At 39.2% G+C, this 14,559-nt stretch overlaps 1 protein-coding gene across 2 annotated transcripts in view; it reads right to left on the reverse strand.

The window, feature by feature from the left end:
• The window catches only part of CERKL (ceramide kinase like), a 121,324-nt gene extending 107,327 nt beyond the window's left edge, over positions 1-13,997 (reverse strand). For both annotated transcript variants that reach the window (XM_024243605.3, XM_024243604.3), the window contains exon 1: positions 13,626-13,997. In XM_024243605.3, the coding sequence (XP_024099373.1) occupies positions 13,626-13,863 (238 nt within the window). In that variant the 5' untranslated portion in view covers positions 13,864-13,997. The remainder of the gene's footprint in view (positions 1-13,625) is intronic.
• Between the last annotated feature and the right edge of the window lie 562 nt (positions 13,998-14,559).

Consider the following 14,559-nt stretch of genomic DNA (forward strand, 5'->3'; position numbering starts at 1 on the left):
CCCTTCATTTTGCCAGTGAATAAACCGTAACTCAGACATGTTAAACAACCTGTCCAAAGTCTGTTACGCACCTTGCTATCTGTTGAGACAAGATCTTAGGGCCTTCAGTGGCCACTGCTGAAATCTTTCCTACACCACAGACGGGAGCAGATTACAGAGAGCTGGAGGAGGGAAGCTATAAAAGATCCTGTAGTGCTTTTCATACTTCAAGGTGTCATCCATTAGGAAATTGTGAAGTTAATTTCACAAATCATAATGAGCATTTGTTTGCAATGGAAACAGAGCATATCAGAGTGATTCTTAAACGGCAATGGTAGGAATTGTTTTGTGAAACTTTTGTTTTAGACAAATCACATATCAGCACAGAAATATGTATAGTATCTGTCAATCCCTAAAGGGCCGTCATTTCAGAGGACCGAGGAAAAGTGGAGGAGACACATGTTTCCAACATGAGATAGCACTGTGAGCATTTGGCATCTCTGTCACAGAGATCTCTAAATTGATCACTCTTAAACATACTAATATATGAGCTTAACATTGCCTAATCTTACCCATTACTTACTCTCCCCATCAGGTTTTCCTTTACAGGAAATAATGACATTATATTTATTCACAGAGGACAGTAAACAAATCTTTCTTGGGGAGGCACAAAAAAATGCCTGACTCTTCTGCTTTAATTGAACATTTCAAATAAAAGCTTACCCCTTGTTAAACAGATGTCCCAAAAGTTTGTCCTTGGTTGAGATGTAAAACAATGCCAACAGGTGATCAGTGATGCTTTTGAAAATACTGAACTCTGAAAATATCTGATCCAATATCAGCACAAGCTAAGGGCTAAATCATGAAATATGCAAATCCGTCTGTGGCATCTGTCCATGTCCCCTTTCCGAGGTGTATTCTCAATTTTTGGCTTCTCACACCCAGTCCCTGGCACCATACTGGGGGCTGGCCCCACTGGGCACAGCACTTGACCTGCTCTGCCTTGGCAGGGTCCCATGACGCAGAGTGGTCTGACCTTTCACACTTGACTTCAAAAACAGTCACCTGATCCCTTCATCATTTCTTCAGGATTTTTCTCATAGGTCACAGCTAGCTTGATAATTACCTTATTTTAACATAAATAAACCCATGTATGATTCTATAATTAAAATGACCATAATTTAAGATTGTAATAGAAAGATCATCAGGCACCACTGTAGTCAATGAAAAAGATATTTTCTGAATTGATGATGCCCTTTTGTAAACACAGTTTATATTATAATGGCAGCATCCTAATCTATTTAAGCCCTGCTCAGTGTTTTCTACTCTGCAGCTGAGCAACATGGAACCTTCCTGCCATGAGCCTCACATCAGAAAAGTGGACCAACCTTAACTCTTACAATAGAAATCCTGGAATAACGCAAAGTTGAAAAGAACCTCAAGGAGCTTAACATATAATGGGGAAAAAACAAAGTTTCATTCAATGTCTCAGCATAGGAGATCCAATTATGCCTAAAGAGAAAACAACTGTAATGAATCTTCATTAATTTTAATGAATGTAAACATGTAATCATTCAAATAAAAAAAAAGCACAAAGGAAGCTAATTCCCAGCAGCTGGAACAGCAAGAAAGCATGTATAGAGAACTAGTTTTGTAATTCTTTCAATTACAGGATGGTAAAATATGAGGAAACTACTGAGAAAGGAGGATGCAGAGATAGGCAGGAGCCAAGCATGGAAATCTTATGCCATGTTGAAGAGTGTGTCTCTCATCCCATTTTCTACTTCAGTGGGCTTCAAACAAGACAGTCACATTCCTGCTTAGGCAAAGAGGGAACCCAAACAGACAGACTCGGGATCATTTACCCACTACTCCAATCAAGGCACCCGTACTTTTATCTGTTATATACTGGCGATTCATTTAAGAATTTTTTTTTAAAAAGAGTTTTGATGTTTAAGAAGGGGGAGAGGGGAATACTGCCTTTGTAGTTAATGAGGAGTTGGTATCAAGTATGTAGGAATGTAGTCACCAAGTTATAATAGAATAAGAAAAACAAAAGTTCATTAGGCCAGTAAACCAGTAACAAATTCATTCATTCAATAAATATTATCTATATGCCAGGCACTCTTCAAGGTTCTGACAGTAAAGAAAAAAGATATTCTGAATATCTTCCCTCTCCTCCATCTAGATTTAGTTTCTATCCTCCACCTGCCCTGTTCACTGGGAGGCCATACTGCATGGACTGCATCAAGTTCTCCCCTTGCCCTCTGGCTTAAAGTTGGCTTTGGACTGTGAAATGGGCCAGAAAAGAAGGAACTTGGGTAATTTAGGATTAGTGAGGTAATCAGCCAAGCTGAGGCAAAGGCCACAGCTCCTGCCTAGTGGCCTCCTCTACATAGCCTCTCTGAATCCAGGTTCAGGCGCTTGCTCCTTCACTATGCCCTTTTGGGCTTAAAAATGGTATCACCTACCCAATTATTACTAGTCCCAAGAGTACTTCACTATCTCTATATCTACACCTTTATAAATACTGACTTTTAAAAATTCTTCTCAAGTTACTCCAATATAAATGTGCCATTTCTTTTTCCTATTAGGACAGTCACTAATATAACAGACAAATCCTTGCCATCTTGAAGTGGGGTGGTAATAGAAAGGACAGCGATTAGAAATTATATAGTATACAAGGAGATAAATGCCACTGAGGAATATAAGGCAATACAGGGAACCAGGATGTATGTAGCAGATGGGAATTTTATACAGGTGACCAAAGAAAGCCTTACTAAGAAGCTAACATTTGTGCACAGGTTCAAAGGAGGTAAAGGAGTCGGTCAAGTGAGAGATTTTAAAGGCCTGAGCTAGGGCAGTGATTGGTCGGACAGAGAAGGATGGTAGATTGGAGAAATACGAAGTAAATAAAGTAGGCAGGATTGGTGGGTGTTTAGAAATAGTGAATAAGGGACAGTGAGGCTGGGGTTACCTTCAGAATCCTGACTTAGATAACATTCCAGATAGCTTCCTAAATACTCCTTCACTTATTAAGCCAAAATATTCACTACTTACATATGCATTTGTATGATCTATCCCACATAAGCTACAAGCTAATTCTAGTTATCCTAGTTATTGTCCCATAACTTACACAAACCTAAATAGCAAAGTTAAACATTCTGACAGCTGATGCTGAATAATTAGTGAGTTCCATAACCATGATAGGGAACAAAAGATCAGAGTTAGTCTACAGAGCAAGAAAAGTTGCTTTTCTTGTAAACTTACTAAATATATGGCACTCCTGGAGGTGGATGATGGTAGATGAGAACCACAGTGTGCAATACTGACAAGAAAGCATGTAATGAGGAACAGCAGATCAGACCACACTCCTTGGGACTCCACCATTTGGCAGGCATATAGAATGAAGTTCCCATGAGAGACTGATAAACTAGGTGCTGGTGGTATTACAAAAACCAAGAGAGTTAAGTCAAAGTCAAATGAAGGAGAAATACAGAAAAATAAGGACTGAAAGTTTCCACTTCATTGAGCAATAAGAAGACTTCTGCTAATCTCTGCCTGAAGAGTTTCAGTAGAGAAAGAACAAAGCCAGGTCTCGGAGGGTTGAAGAATTAAGAGGTGAACTAATGGAGATGGTCAGAGTAAGCCAATTTTTCTAGGAGATTATCAGAGCAAGTGAGAAAAAAAATAAAAATAAAAAGCAAGGTAGCAGCTAGAGAGAAAAGCTTGCAGGATCAAGGCAGGGAACTGTTAGAATGGGAGAGTCTTGAACATATCTCTGTGCTTAAGTGAATGGAGCTGGTAGAGAATGAAGGCTAAAAACCAAAGAAAGAAAGTGTAACAGATGAAACAAATTTCTAGATGAAGCTGAAGAGATGGGATGAGTTTGCCTTCTATAGAGATGACTACATCTATTCTGCGGTCATGAATGGAAGCGAATGAAGGCTGAAGGTCACTAAAATGGAAAAGGTCTAGAAAGTCTGAAGCTGTAATAATGATTGCAATATGACCACCACCACAAGCTAGACTTTAGATAAAGAACACTGTGAGCCAGACAACAAAGTTTTAAATAAACATAGAAGAAAAGCTGGAAAATCATACTTTCTCTTCCCTGGGGAGCCCAAAAGACAGCTTGTCAGCCCTCCGAGCCTGCAAGTGTCCAGCCTGACAACTAGCATGACATGCCTGTCCCTAGCAAAACTATACCACCATCAAAAACTCCTGCAGCCTAGGCCACTGAGGAAATCAGACATTGCTGATGAAGATTACAGCTGAAGAAACTACACAGAGACCATGGTACTGAATCCACCCCAAACCAAAGCCAATGTACCATACCCAACCAACACTCTAGGACCCATCTACAGGAAAAGTCTCTCGCTGTGAAAGCTACTGCATAAAACTGGAAAATGTGACTATTCCACTAGATGTGCAGATGTCACAAGAAACATGAAAAAGCAAGGACACACGACACTGCCAAAGGAACACAGTGAGTCTCTAGTAACAGACCCCAAAGGAAAGGGTGTTTATAAAATGCCTGAAACAAAATTAAAAATGATGATCTTAAAGAAATTCAGCAGGATACAAGAGAATACAAACAACCCAATGAAATCAGGAAAGTTATAAAATGAGAAATTAAAACAAGATCTATCATTTAAAACACAGAAATCTGAAGAATGCAGTGAATAAAAGACACAATTGAGAGCTTCAAGAATAGATCAGATCAAGCAGAAGAAAGAATTTCAAAATCTGAAAATAGGTTTTGTGAAATAATCCAAAGTTTAAAAAAAACTAAGCAAATAAATTTTTGCATTATAGAACTGGCAGATAGAGAAAAGTTGAGGAAAGGCATAGAAAACCTATTTAATGAAATAATAGCTAAAAACTTCCCAAATATTGGGGGAGATACAGACATCCAGATGAAGGAACCACAAAGATTCCCAATTAGATTCAACCCAAAAAGATCCTCTCTGTGGCACATTATAGTCAAACTGTCAAAAGTTGAAGACAGAGAATTCTAAAATCTGCAAGAGAAAAGCATCAAGTTACATGTAAGGGAATCCTCATTAGACTATCAGTAGATTTCTCATCAGTAACCTTAAATTACTGATGTATGCCAGGAGAGAAAGGGATAATTTATTCAAGATGCTAAAAGAACAAAAAAAATGAGTCTCAGCCAAGGACAAAAGATACTATATCCAGCAAAACTATCCTGGAGGAGAATAAAGGCCTTCCCAGACAAACAAAAGCTGAGGGAATTCACCCCTACACCAGCCTTACAAGAAATGCTTATGGAAGTGCTACAGCTGTAAATGAAAAAATGATAACTATCATGAATATGTGAGAATATAAACCTCACCAATAGAGGTAAATTTATAAATCCAACTCAGAATGCCCCAGTGATATCATATTACTATGTAAACCTCTCAATCCTCTAGATGAAGGTTTAAAGTAAAACTGGTCAAAAACAACAAAAGCTACAATGGCTAGGGAACACATACTAAAGAAATAAAGGCAACAAAAATATAAATTAGGGATGGCGGAGGAAAAATGTCTAGAGTATTTTTATGTGACCAAAGTTAACTTGCTATCAGCTTAAAATAGTTTATTATAACTACAAGACTCTTTATGTTAGCCCCATGGTATCCACAAAGAAAGCAATTACAACAGATACATAAACAAGAGACAGAAGGAAAACAAAGCTTAGGACCACAGAAAATGACCAAACCACAGAGGTAAACAAGAGAGAAAGAAGAACTGAGAATCTACAAGACAACCAGAAAACAAGTAACAAAATGGCAGAAATAAGTTCTTATCAATAAAAACCTTGAATGTAAATAAATTATCTAATGAAAAGATATAAAGTAGCTGCAGGACTGGAAAAAAAAAAACTCAACTACATGCTGCCTAAAAGAGGCTTACCTCACCATTAAAGACAGACCAAAAGTGAAGAAATGGAAAAAGATATTCCATGCAATCAGAATCCAAAAGTGAGCAGGAGTAGCAATACTCATATCAGAAAAAATAGACTTTAAGTCAAAAACTGTAAAAAGAGACAAAGAAGGTCATAATATGATAAAGGGATCAATTCAACAACAGGATAAACAATTATAAACACACGTGTACCTAATACCTAAGTACCCAGATACATACAGCAAATATTCAACCTAAAGAGATAAACTCCAATACAATAGTAGTAAGAGACTTTAACAGCCTACTTTCAATAATGAATAAATTATCTAGACATACATACACAAACACACACAAAGAGATCAAGAAATATTGAACTTAAGCTGCACCACAGACCAAGTGCACCTAGCACACTTACAGAACATTCCGTCCAACAACTGCAGATACACATTCTTCTCAAATGCACATGGAACATTCTTGAGGAGAGATCACGTTAGGCCACAAAACAAGTCTTAACAAATTTTAAAAGCTTAAGATAATATCAAGTATCTTTACTGACCACAGCGTTTTAATACTAGAAATCAGGCCAGGCGCAGTGGCTCATGGCTGTAATCCCAGCACTTTAGGAAGCCAAGGTGGGCAGGTTGCTCGAGCCCAGCAATTTGAGAACAGCCTGGGCAACATGGTGAAATGGCAAAAGCCATCTCTACTAAACATACAAAACAAAACAAACAAAAAACAAATTTAACCAGGCACAGTGACACACACCTGTAGGCACAGTGACACACACCTGTAGTCCAAGCTACTTGGGAGGCTGAGGTGAGAGGATTGCTTGAGCCCAGGAGGCAGAGGTTGCAGTAAGCCAAGATCGTGCCTCTGCACTTGGACCTGGGAGACAAAGCAATACAGAAGGAAGGGAGGAAGGGAGGAAGGGAGGGAGGGAGGGAGGGAGGGAGGGAGGAAGGAAGGGAGGGAGGGAGGGAGGAAGGAAGGAAGGAAGGAAGGAAGGAAGGAAGGAAGGAAGGAAGGAAGGAAGGAAGGAAGGAAGGAAAAAGAAAAGAAACTAGAAATCAACAATGAGAAAAACTGACGACTTCACAAATCATGGAAACAAAATGCTCCTAAACAACCAATGGGCCAATGAAGAAATTAAAAAGGAAATTAAAATTTTTCTTGAGACAAGTGAGAATGAAAATACACCATAACAAAACCTATGAAACAGCACAAGCAGTTTTAAGAGGTAAATTTATAGCAATAAATGCCTATATCAAAAAAGACAACAGATTTCTGAAAAACAGCCTAATGATGCACCTCAAGGCACTATAAACTCAAGAACAAACTAATCGGCCAGGCACGATGGCTCACGCCTGTAATCCCAGCACTTTGGGAGGCCACAGCAGGCAGATGACCTGAGGTCGGGAGTTTGAGACCAGCCTGAACAACATGGAGAAACCCCGTCTCTACTAAAAATACAAAATTAGCTAGGTGTGGTGGCACATGCCTGTAATCCGAGCTACTCAGGAAGGCTAAGGCAGTAGAATTTTTTGAACCTGCGAGGCAGAGGTTGCGGTGAGCCGAGATCGCACCATTGCACTCCAGCCTGGGCAACAAGAGCGAAACTTCATCTCAAAAAAAAAAAAAGAAAAGAAAGAAAAACAGAACAGAACAAACTAATCCCAAAGTTGGTAGTAGTAAGGAAATAATTCAACTCAGAGGAGAAATAAATGAAATAGAGACTAAAAATAATTTCAAAAGATGAACAAAATTTAGAGTTGGTTTTCAACAAATTTCATCAAATTTGATAACATAGAAAAAATGAAGTCCCTGACACATACAACCTACCAAGATTAACTTAGGAAGACATATAAAATCTGACCAGACCAATAATAAGTGAGGAAATTGAATCAGTAATAAAGTCTTTCATCAAAGAAAAGCCCAGAAACTAATGGCTTCACTGCTGAACTCAACCAAACATTTAACAAACCAACATCAATTCCTCTCAAAATATTTCAGAAAACTGAAGCAAAGGGAATACTTCCAAACTCATTTCATGAGTCAAGCATTACCCTAATTCCAAAATCAGATAACAATACAACACAGAAAACTATAGTACAATATCCCTGATGAACATAGGTGCAAAAATTCTCAAGATATTAGCAAACCAAATCCAACAGCACATTAGAAAGATAACTTGCTACGTTCAAGTGCGATTCATCAGTGGGATCAGAGGGATGCAAGAATGGTTTAACATACACAAAGCAGTAAATGAGATACATATTAACAGAAAGACAGAAACTGTATGATCATTTTAACAGATGCATTAAAAGCCTTTGACAAAATGTGGCATAATTTCATGATTAAAAACCCAACAAATTAGGTATGGAAGGTTTGTACTTCAACACAAAAGCCACATATGACAAATCCACAGCTAATATCATACTGAATGGGAAAAGACCAATAACGAGATCAATTTTAAGATCAATAACAAGAAAAGGATGCCCACTTTCACAATTTCTATTCAACATACTACTGAAAGTTCTAGCCAGATAAACTGGGCAAGAGAAAGAAGTAACGAGCATCCAAATTGGAAAGAAGCATGTCAAACTGTCCCTGTTTGCAGAAGATATGATCTTATAGATAGAAAACCCAAAATACTCCACAAAGAACTGTTAGAATTCAGTAAAGTTGCAAGACACAAAATCAACATATAAAAATCAGTAGCATTGCTATACACTAATATTGTACTATGTGAAAAATCAAGAAAACAATTCCATTTATAGTAGTTACTTTTTTTAAAAAAAAAAAAAAGATACCTAGAAATAAACAACCAAGGAAGTGAAAGAATCTCTACACTGTAAAGTATAAAACTTTGATGAAAGAAATTATCTTCCCACATCAATAAATGGGAAGATAGTACATGTTCATGGGTTGAAATAATTATATTGTTAAAATGGCCATACTACCCAAAGTGATCTACGGATTTAATGCAGTCGCTATCAGAATACCAACACCATTCTTTACAGAAATGAAACAATCTGAAAATTCATGTGGAACCACAAAAAAACCCCAAGTAGCCAAAGCAGTCCTGAGCAAAAAGAACAAAACTGGAAGTATCATACTACCTGACTTAGAAATATACGATAAAACTATATTAACACAGCATGGTACTAGCATAAAACCAGACAGACCAATGAAATAAAATGGAAAGCCCAGAAATAAATTTTTGCACCTACAACAGCCAACTGATTTTTTAAGATGTCAAGAACATGCACTGGGAAAAAGACAGTCTCAACAAATGGTACTAGGAAAATTAGATATTCACATGCAGAAGAATGAGATTAAACCCCTCCCTCTCACCATATACAAAAATAAAAATAGATTAAAGATTTAAAATGTAAAACTTGAAACTATGAAATTACAAGAAAAAAGGGAAATTATTCTCGACACTGAGCTGAGCAAGGATTTTTAAAATAAGACCTCAAAAGCACAGACAAAATAAGATTACATCAAACTAAAAAACTTTGCACCTTGAAGAAAACTATTAAAGTGAAAACAGCTGCAGAATGGGAGAAAAATATTTGCAATGTATACATGCGACAAAGGGATAAAATCCAAAATATATAAGAAACTTAATTGAACAGAAAAAATAATAATGATGATTTTTTTTTTTTTTTTTTTTGAGATGAAGTCTCATTCTGTTACCAGGCTGGAGTGCAGTGGCACTATCTCGGCTCACTGTAATCTCCACCTCCTGGGTTCAAGCAATTCTCCTGCCTCAGCCTCCCAAGTAGCTGTGACTACAGGCACGTGCCACCACACCAGGCTAATCTTTTTATTTTTAGTAGGGACGGGGTTTCACCATGTTGGCTAGGATAGTCTCGATCTCCTGACCTCGTGATCTGCCCGCCTCGGCCTCCCAAAGTGCTAGGATTACAGGCGTGAGCCACTGTGCCTGGCCAACTTGATTTTTTAAATGGGCAAAAGACTTTAATTGATAGGTCTCAAAAGAAGACATACAAATGATCAACAGGTACATTTAAAAGATGCTTGACATCACTAATCGTCAGGGAAATGCAAATCAAAACCACAATTAGATACACCTCACTCCAGTTAGAATGGCTATTGCCAAAAAGACAAAAGAAAATAAGTATTGACACAGATATGGAGAAAAGGGAACACTTACACACTGTTGGTATGATTGTAAACTAGTACAGTCATTATGGAAAACAGCATGGAAGTTTCTAAAACAATTAAAAATAGAAGTATCATATGATCCAGCAATCCCACTACTGGGTATGCATCCAGAGGAAATAAAATGAGTATGTTGAAGAGATCTACACTCCCATGTTTATTGCAGCACTATTCACAATGGCCAAGATATGGAATCAACCTAAGCATACAACAATGGATGAATAAAGAAAATGTGATACAGAAACATAATGGAATACTAGTCAGCCATTAAAAAATAAAGTCCTGTCAATTGTGAATGCTAAGCCTGGAGGATATCATGTTAAGAGAAGTAACCCAGACACAGAAAGACAAATACCACATGATGTCACTCACACGTAGAATCTTTTCCTATTATAAAAGGTTGATATATATAAGGCAGAGATTAGAATAGTTACCAGAGACTGGGAAGGGGAGGGGAGAAGGAAGGATGGAGAGAGGTTAGTCAACAGACACAAAGTTATAACTAGGTAGGAAGAATAAATTCTGGTGTTTTGTTGCATAGTATGGTGACTATGGTTAACAGTAAAATACTATATATATTACAAAATAACTAGAAGAGAGTCTTTTGAATGTTTTAACCCACAAGGAAATGATGAAAGTGTGAGGTGACGGATACACTAACTACTGTGATTGGATAATGGTACAACATAAATATCAAAACATCAAATAGTATCTCATAAATATATACAATTACAACGTGTCAATTAAATTTTTTTAAACAATTAAAAAGTTAATAGACCAGCTGTTGGATCTGGTTGAGTTAATGTGCTTAAGAAGCACATGCATAACATTATATCACACATTTAAAATATTTCTCTACTTAAAAAAAAAATCCCCAAAAAGCGCTGATACTTTGTGCCTCCCAACTTGACGTATAGCCTCTTTTCGAAAGCCTCACTTCTACAGCGAAGGGTAATAACACATCCATTATTCCAGGTCACCCCTGAACCCAATAAAGAGAACTACAATTACTACGGTTATGCTCATTTACCCTGCCAACAAGACCATCAATTTGTCCCAATTTTGGCAGTCATAGCCTTCATAAAATACATTCATGTCTTTGCTCATTACTCAAGATGGAAAATTAGAAAAAGATCACATAGTATTTTATTTCGTCAGTGAAAACAAAGTACTATGAGGTTTAAAAACTAAGCAGTCTTGAAAACATAGGTATGTTCTAATAATCTCCAGTGACCTCCCCTATCCACCCTCATCCTTTTCTGAGGCAGCCAGTCACTTGTCAACCAGCAATGGACATGCTCTCCCCCCACCACATCCTACCATATCATGTCCTCACAAGTACAGTAATTTTGATGTAGCTCCTCTTCCATTTAATCTTTCACCACTCACATCTAAGCTTATTCAACAACAGAGTATTTCTAACATTTAAATATATCATCTCTTAATATCTCCTTCTTATTTCCCAGTGTTTGTTTTTGTTTGTTTGTTGTGCATTTTGACATGGAGTTTCACTCTCGTTGCCCAGGCTGGAGTGCAATGGCGTGATCTTGGCTCACAGCAACCTCCACCTCCCAGGTTCAAGCGATTCACCTGCCTCAGCCTCCCAAGTAGCTGGGATTACAGGCGCACACCACCACGCCTGGCTATATTTTACCTAAATAAAACATCTCTTCGTTTCTTACTTACTAAGGCTCTAGGCTTCTGTGCCCCCAATCTTAGAGGCCCAAAGTGGTTTCAATACCAGGTATTAACTACAAAGAAAAAGGGTACACCTGTATGAAGGAAAAGACCACCAAATGGTTTTAGGGCATAATTAAACAAAGAATCAGTACTTGCAACCTTTAAAGTTACAAATCTGTCAAGATTTATTTTAGAACTCTACTGCCAGGGGGGCGCTAATTAAACCTATTTTACCTTAATCACCACTCAATATAAAACAGCATTTCTTTTCTTATATCATTGTTTGCTTTTTTTGTACACAAATACTGCAACATTGGTTTGTATGACCTCTTATTGCACAATGTCTCATTTTAATTCTATAGTATTTCAGCTGCACTGTAGGTTAAATTGGCTCTTTGGGCTAATCCAAACTCTAATTATAAACTTCTATATTGCATAACTCGAATTGCCTGAAAGACTTACAAATAATTCTATAGCTGTATCTCTAGCTTTTAACTTAAAAGGTTCAAGAAAATACTACACCTTGGTTTTTAAAACACCTGAAAACACTTTAAGGTCAAAGACTGTTTTCGTGAAGTGAGCGAGTATGGCACATGCAGCACAGGCAGAATTCACAATCGCAACCAGTGCTAAATCCCTGGCTAGTTGGTTTCATTTTGTTAGACTTTTGAGCAAGATTTTAAGACAGTGAGTCTATTCTGTAACATAAACAGCACACTGTGTCTTGTTTTTCAACAGGGGAAGGCAATTTTTTTAATTTCATAAATTTGTATTTAGCTAAAAGAGGTTGAACACCAAATTCCGTTTCCCCCAAGTCATCTCCTTGCAAGTAGAGTAACCTTGATGTAGTTCCGCCCCCATTTCATCTGTCTTTCACCGCTCACATATAAGTTAATTCAACAATGGGGAGTATTTCTCGAGTTTGGACTTAGAAATAAGACTATATGAAAGTCTACTTACAAGACTTGTAAAATGGTCTTTCTAAAATATCTGTTAAGTCTATAAGGCTATTTGACTAAGACGTGAAAATAGACTCGAAGTATTTCTGTTGTAAACTACAGCATTATAACTTTTTTAGGTAACTAAAATTTTAAGTCAATAAAAGGCAAACGTAAGCAAACCGCTTGACATAACTAAGCATCGCAAAACTGTGATCCAATATTCTAGGATCAATATTAAAAATCAAAAGTTTCTAGACCGAGCCTGAAGAAGTCTTTTTTTTTTCTTTTATTATTATTATTATTATTATTATTATTATACTTTAGGTTTTATGGTACATGTGCGCAATGTGCAGGTAAGTTACATATGTTCTAGACAATGGCAAGGAAGGTGAGGGGCAGAAAAAAATCCAGAAGCACTCCCAAAGCTCTGGAGTTACATTTTCAAGTCAGCAAAATGAGAGCTGGATTCAGAACTCCTGTGTAGGCATAATCTGTAAGATGTTTATAGTTTCAATGTACCATCAAAGTTGATGGATTAAAACTTTTTCAACTTGGAGGGGCGGAGTAGGTGACCTTCTCACATTTGTAAATTACCTCCCCTTTGGGGCTCAAGATTTTCTGCTGAGACTCTGAGCAAAAGCTGAGTGTGACGTTTGTCCGGGGAAGGTCCCGGAGGCGGGAGAAGGCTAAGTAGCAAAAGAATCCCTGGGGTTTCTGGGGTGGAGCGAGAGGCGTGAGTTCCCGGTTGGAAAGGAGGAGGCGGCGACTTGGGGACTCGGTAACACGTCCGGGCAGTGAGGAGAGCACGGGGAGGGGAGGAGAGAAATGGGGAGGGTGGAGCGAAAGCGCGTGGGTGCAGGCCTTGGGCCGGGGAGACGGAGGAAGCGCGTAGGGAGGCGAAGACGCTTGGGGCAGGGCACTCACCCGCCGGGCGCTCGGGCTGAATGGGCCGCCACCGCAGTGCTCGCTCGCTCAGCACCACGTCACAGCTGTCCCTCCCGATCTCGAAGATGCCCCGGAGCAGAATCCGTTCGGCCACCGCCTCCGTCTGCTGCGGGGACGTTAACAGCGCCGAAGGCACAGCGGCAACCTCCAGGGGCGCCTCTTCCTCCCGGCCGCCCTCCAGGGCACTCACCCGGTTCCTGCGCCTCCTCCAGGGCATGGCGGAGTCTCAGGCTGGGCCCGAGCCAGGCGTCCGGGAAGGCCTTTGGAGAAGGAGGTGGAGGGTGCGGCAGCCCCAGCTCTAGCGGCGTCCTGCGCTGCCACAGCAACGGCGCGCAGGGCAGGGACCCAGGAGGGAGGCGGGGCCGCGCCTGACCCAGTCCAGCACCCTGGCCTGCCAGCCTCGCCGCTTCTCCACTCACCACAAAAAGACCCAGCTGCAAGAGGAGGAATAAGTGGCTCCCTCCTCCTAGTTTCTCCTGTAAAGTACGATTTCGTACTTTTCGTTACCCTCGAGTTAAACCAGCCCTCCTCAATCTTAAGCTTGCATATCATCCCTTGGGCATCTTGTTCCAATGGAGATTCTTATTGAATAGGTGTGGGACTGGCCCCCAAATACCACATATTTGAGAAAATACTAGGTGATGGATCCCGCTGGCCAAGGAACACACTTAGAGTTGCAAGGGTGGAAGCCTCTGTTTTTCCACCTCCTTTCCAGAGGGTTGCCTGGAGAGCAGAGGTGATGCTTTACAACCCTGTTTCAGAGTACTAGCGCACTTCCCAAAACCCCTGAGGGGAAGCTAGAGATAAGGCCCTGGTTTGCATAGACAAATTTGCGTCTGACAAATTCAGTATTAAAGGTAAATGCCTCCAGGTGTAAGTATTTAGGGTTCTACTTTCCCCCAAGGTATCTCCT

This window comes from Pongo abelii, chromosome 11 (genome assembly GCF_028885655.2).
Source record: "Pongo abelii isolate AG06213 chromosome 11, NHGRI_mPonAbe1-v2.0_pri, whole genome shotgun sequence".
Lineage (NCBI taxonomy): Eukaryota > Metazoa > Chordata > Mammalia > Primates > Hominidae > Pongo > Pongo abelii.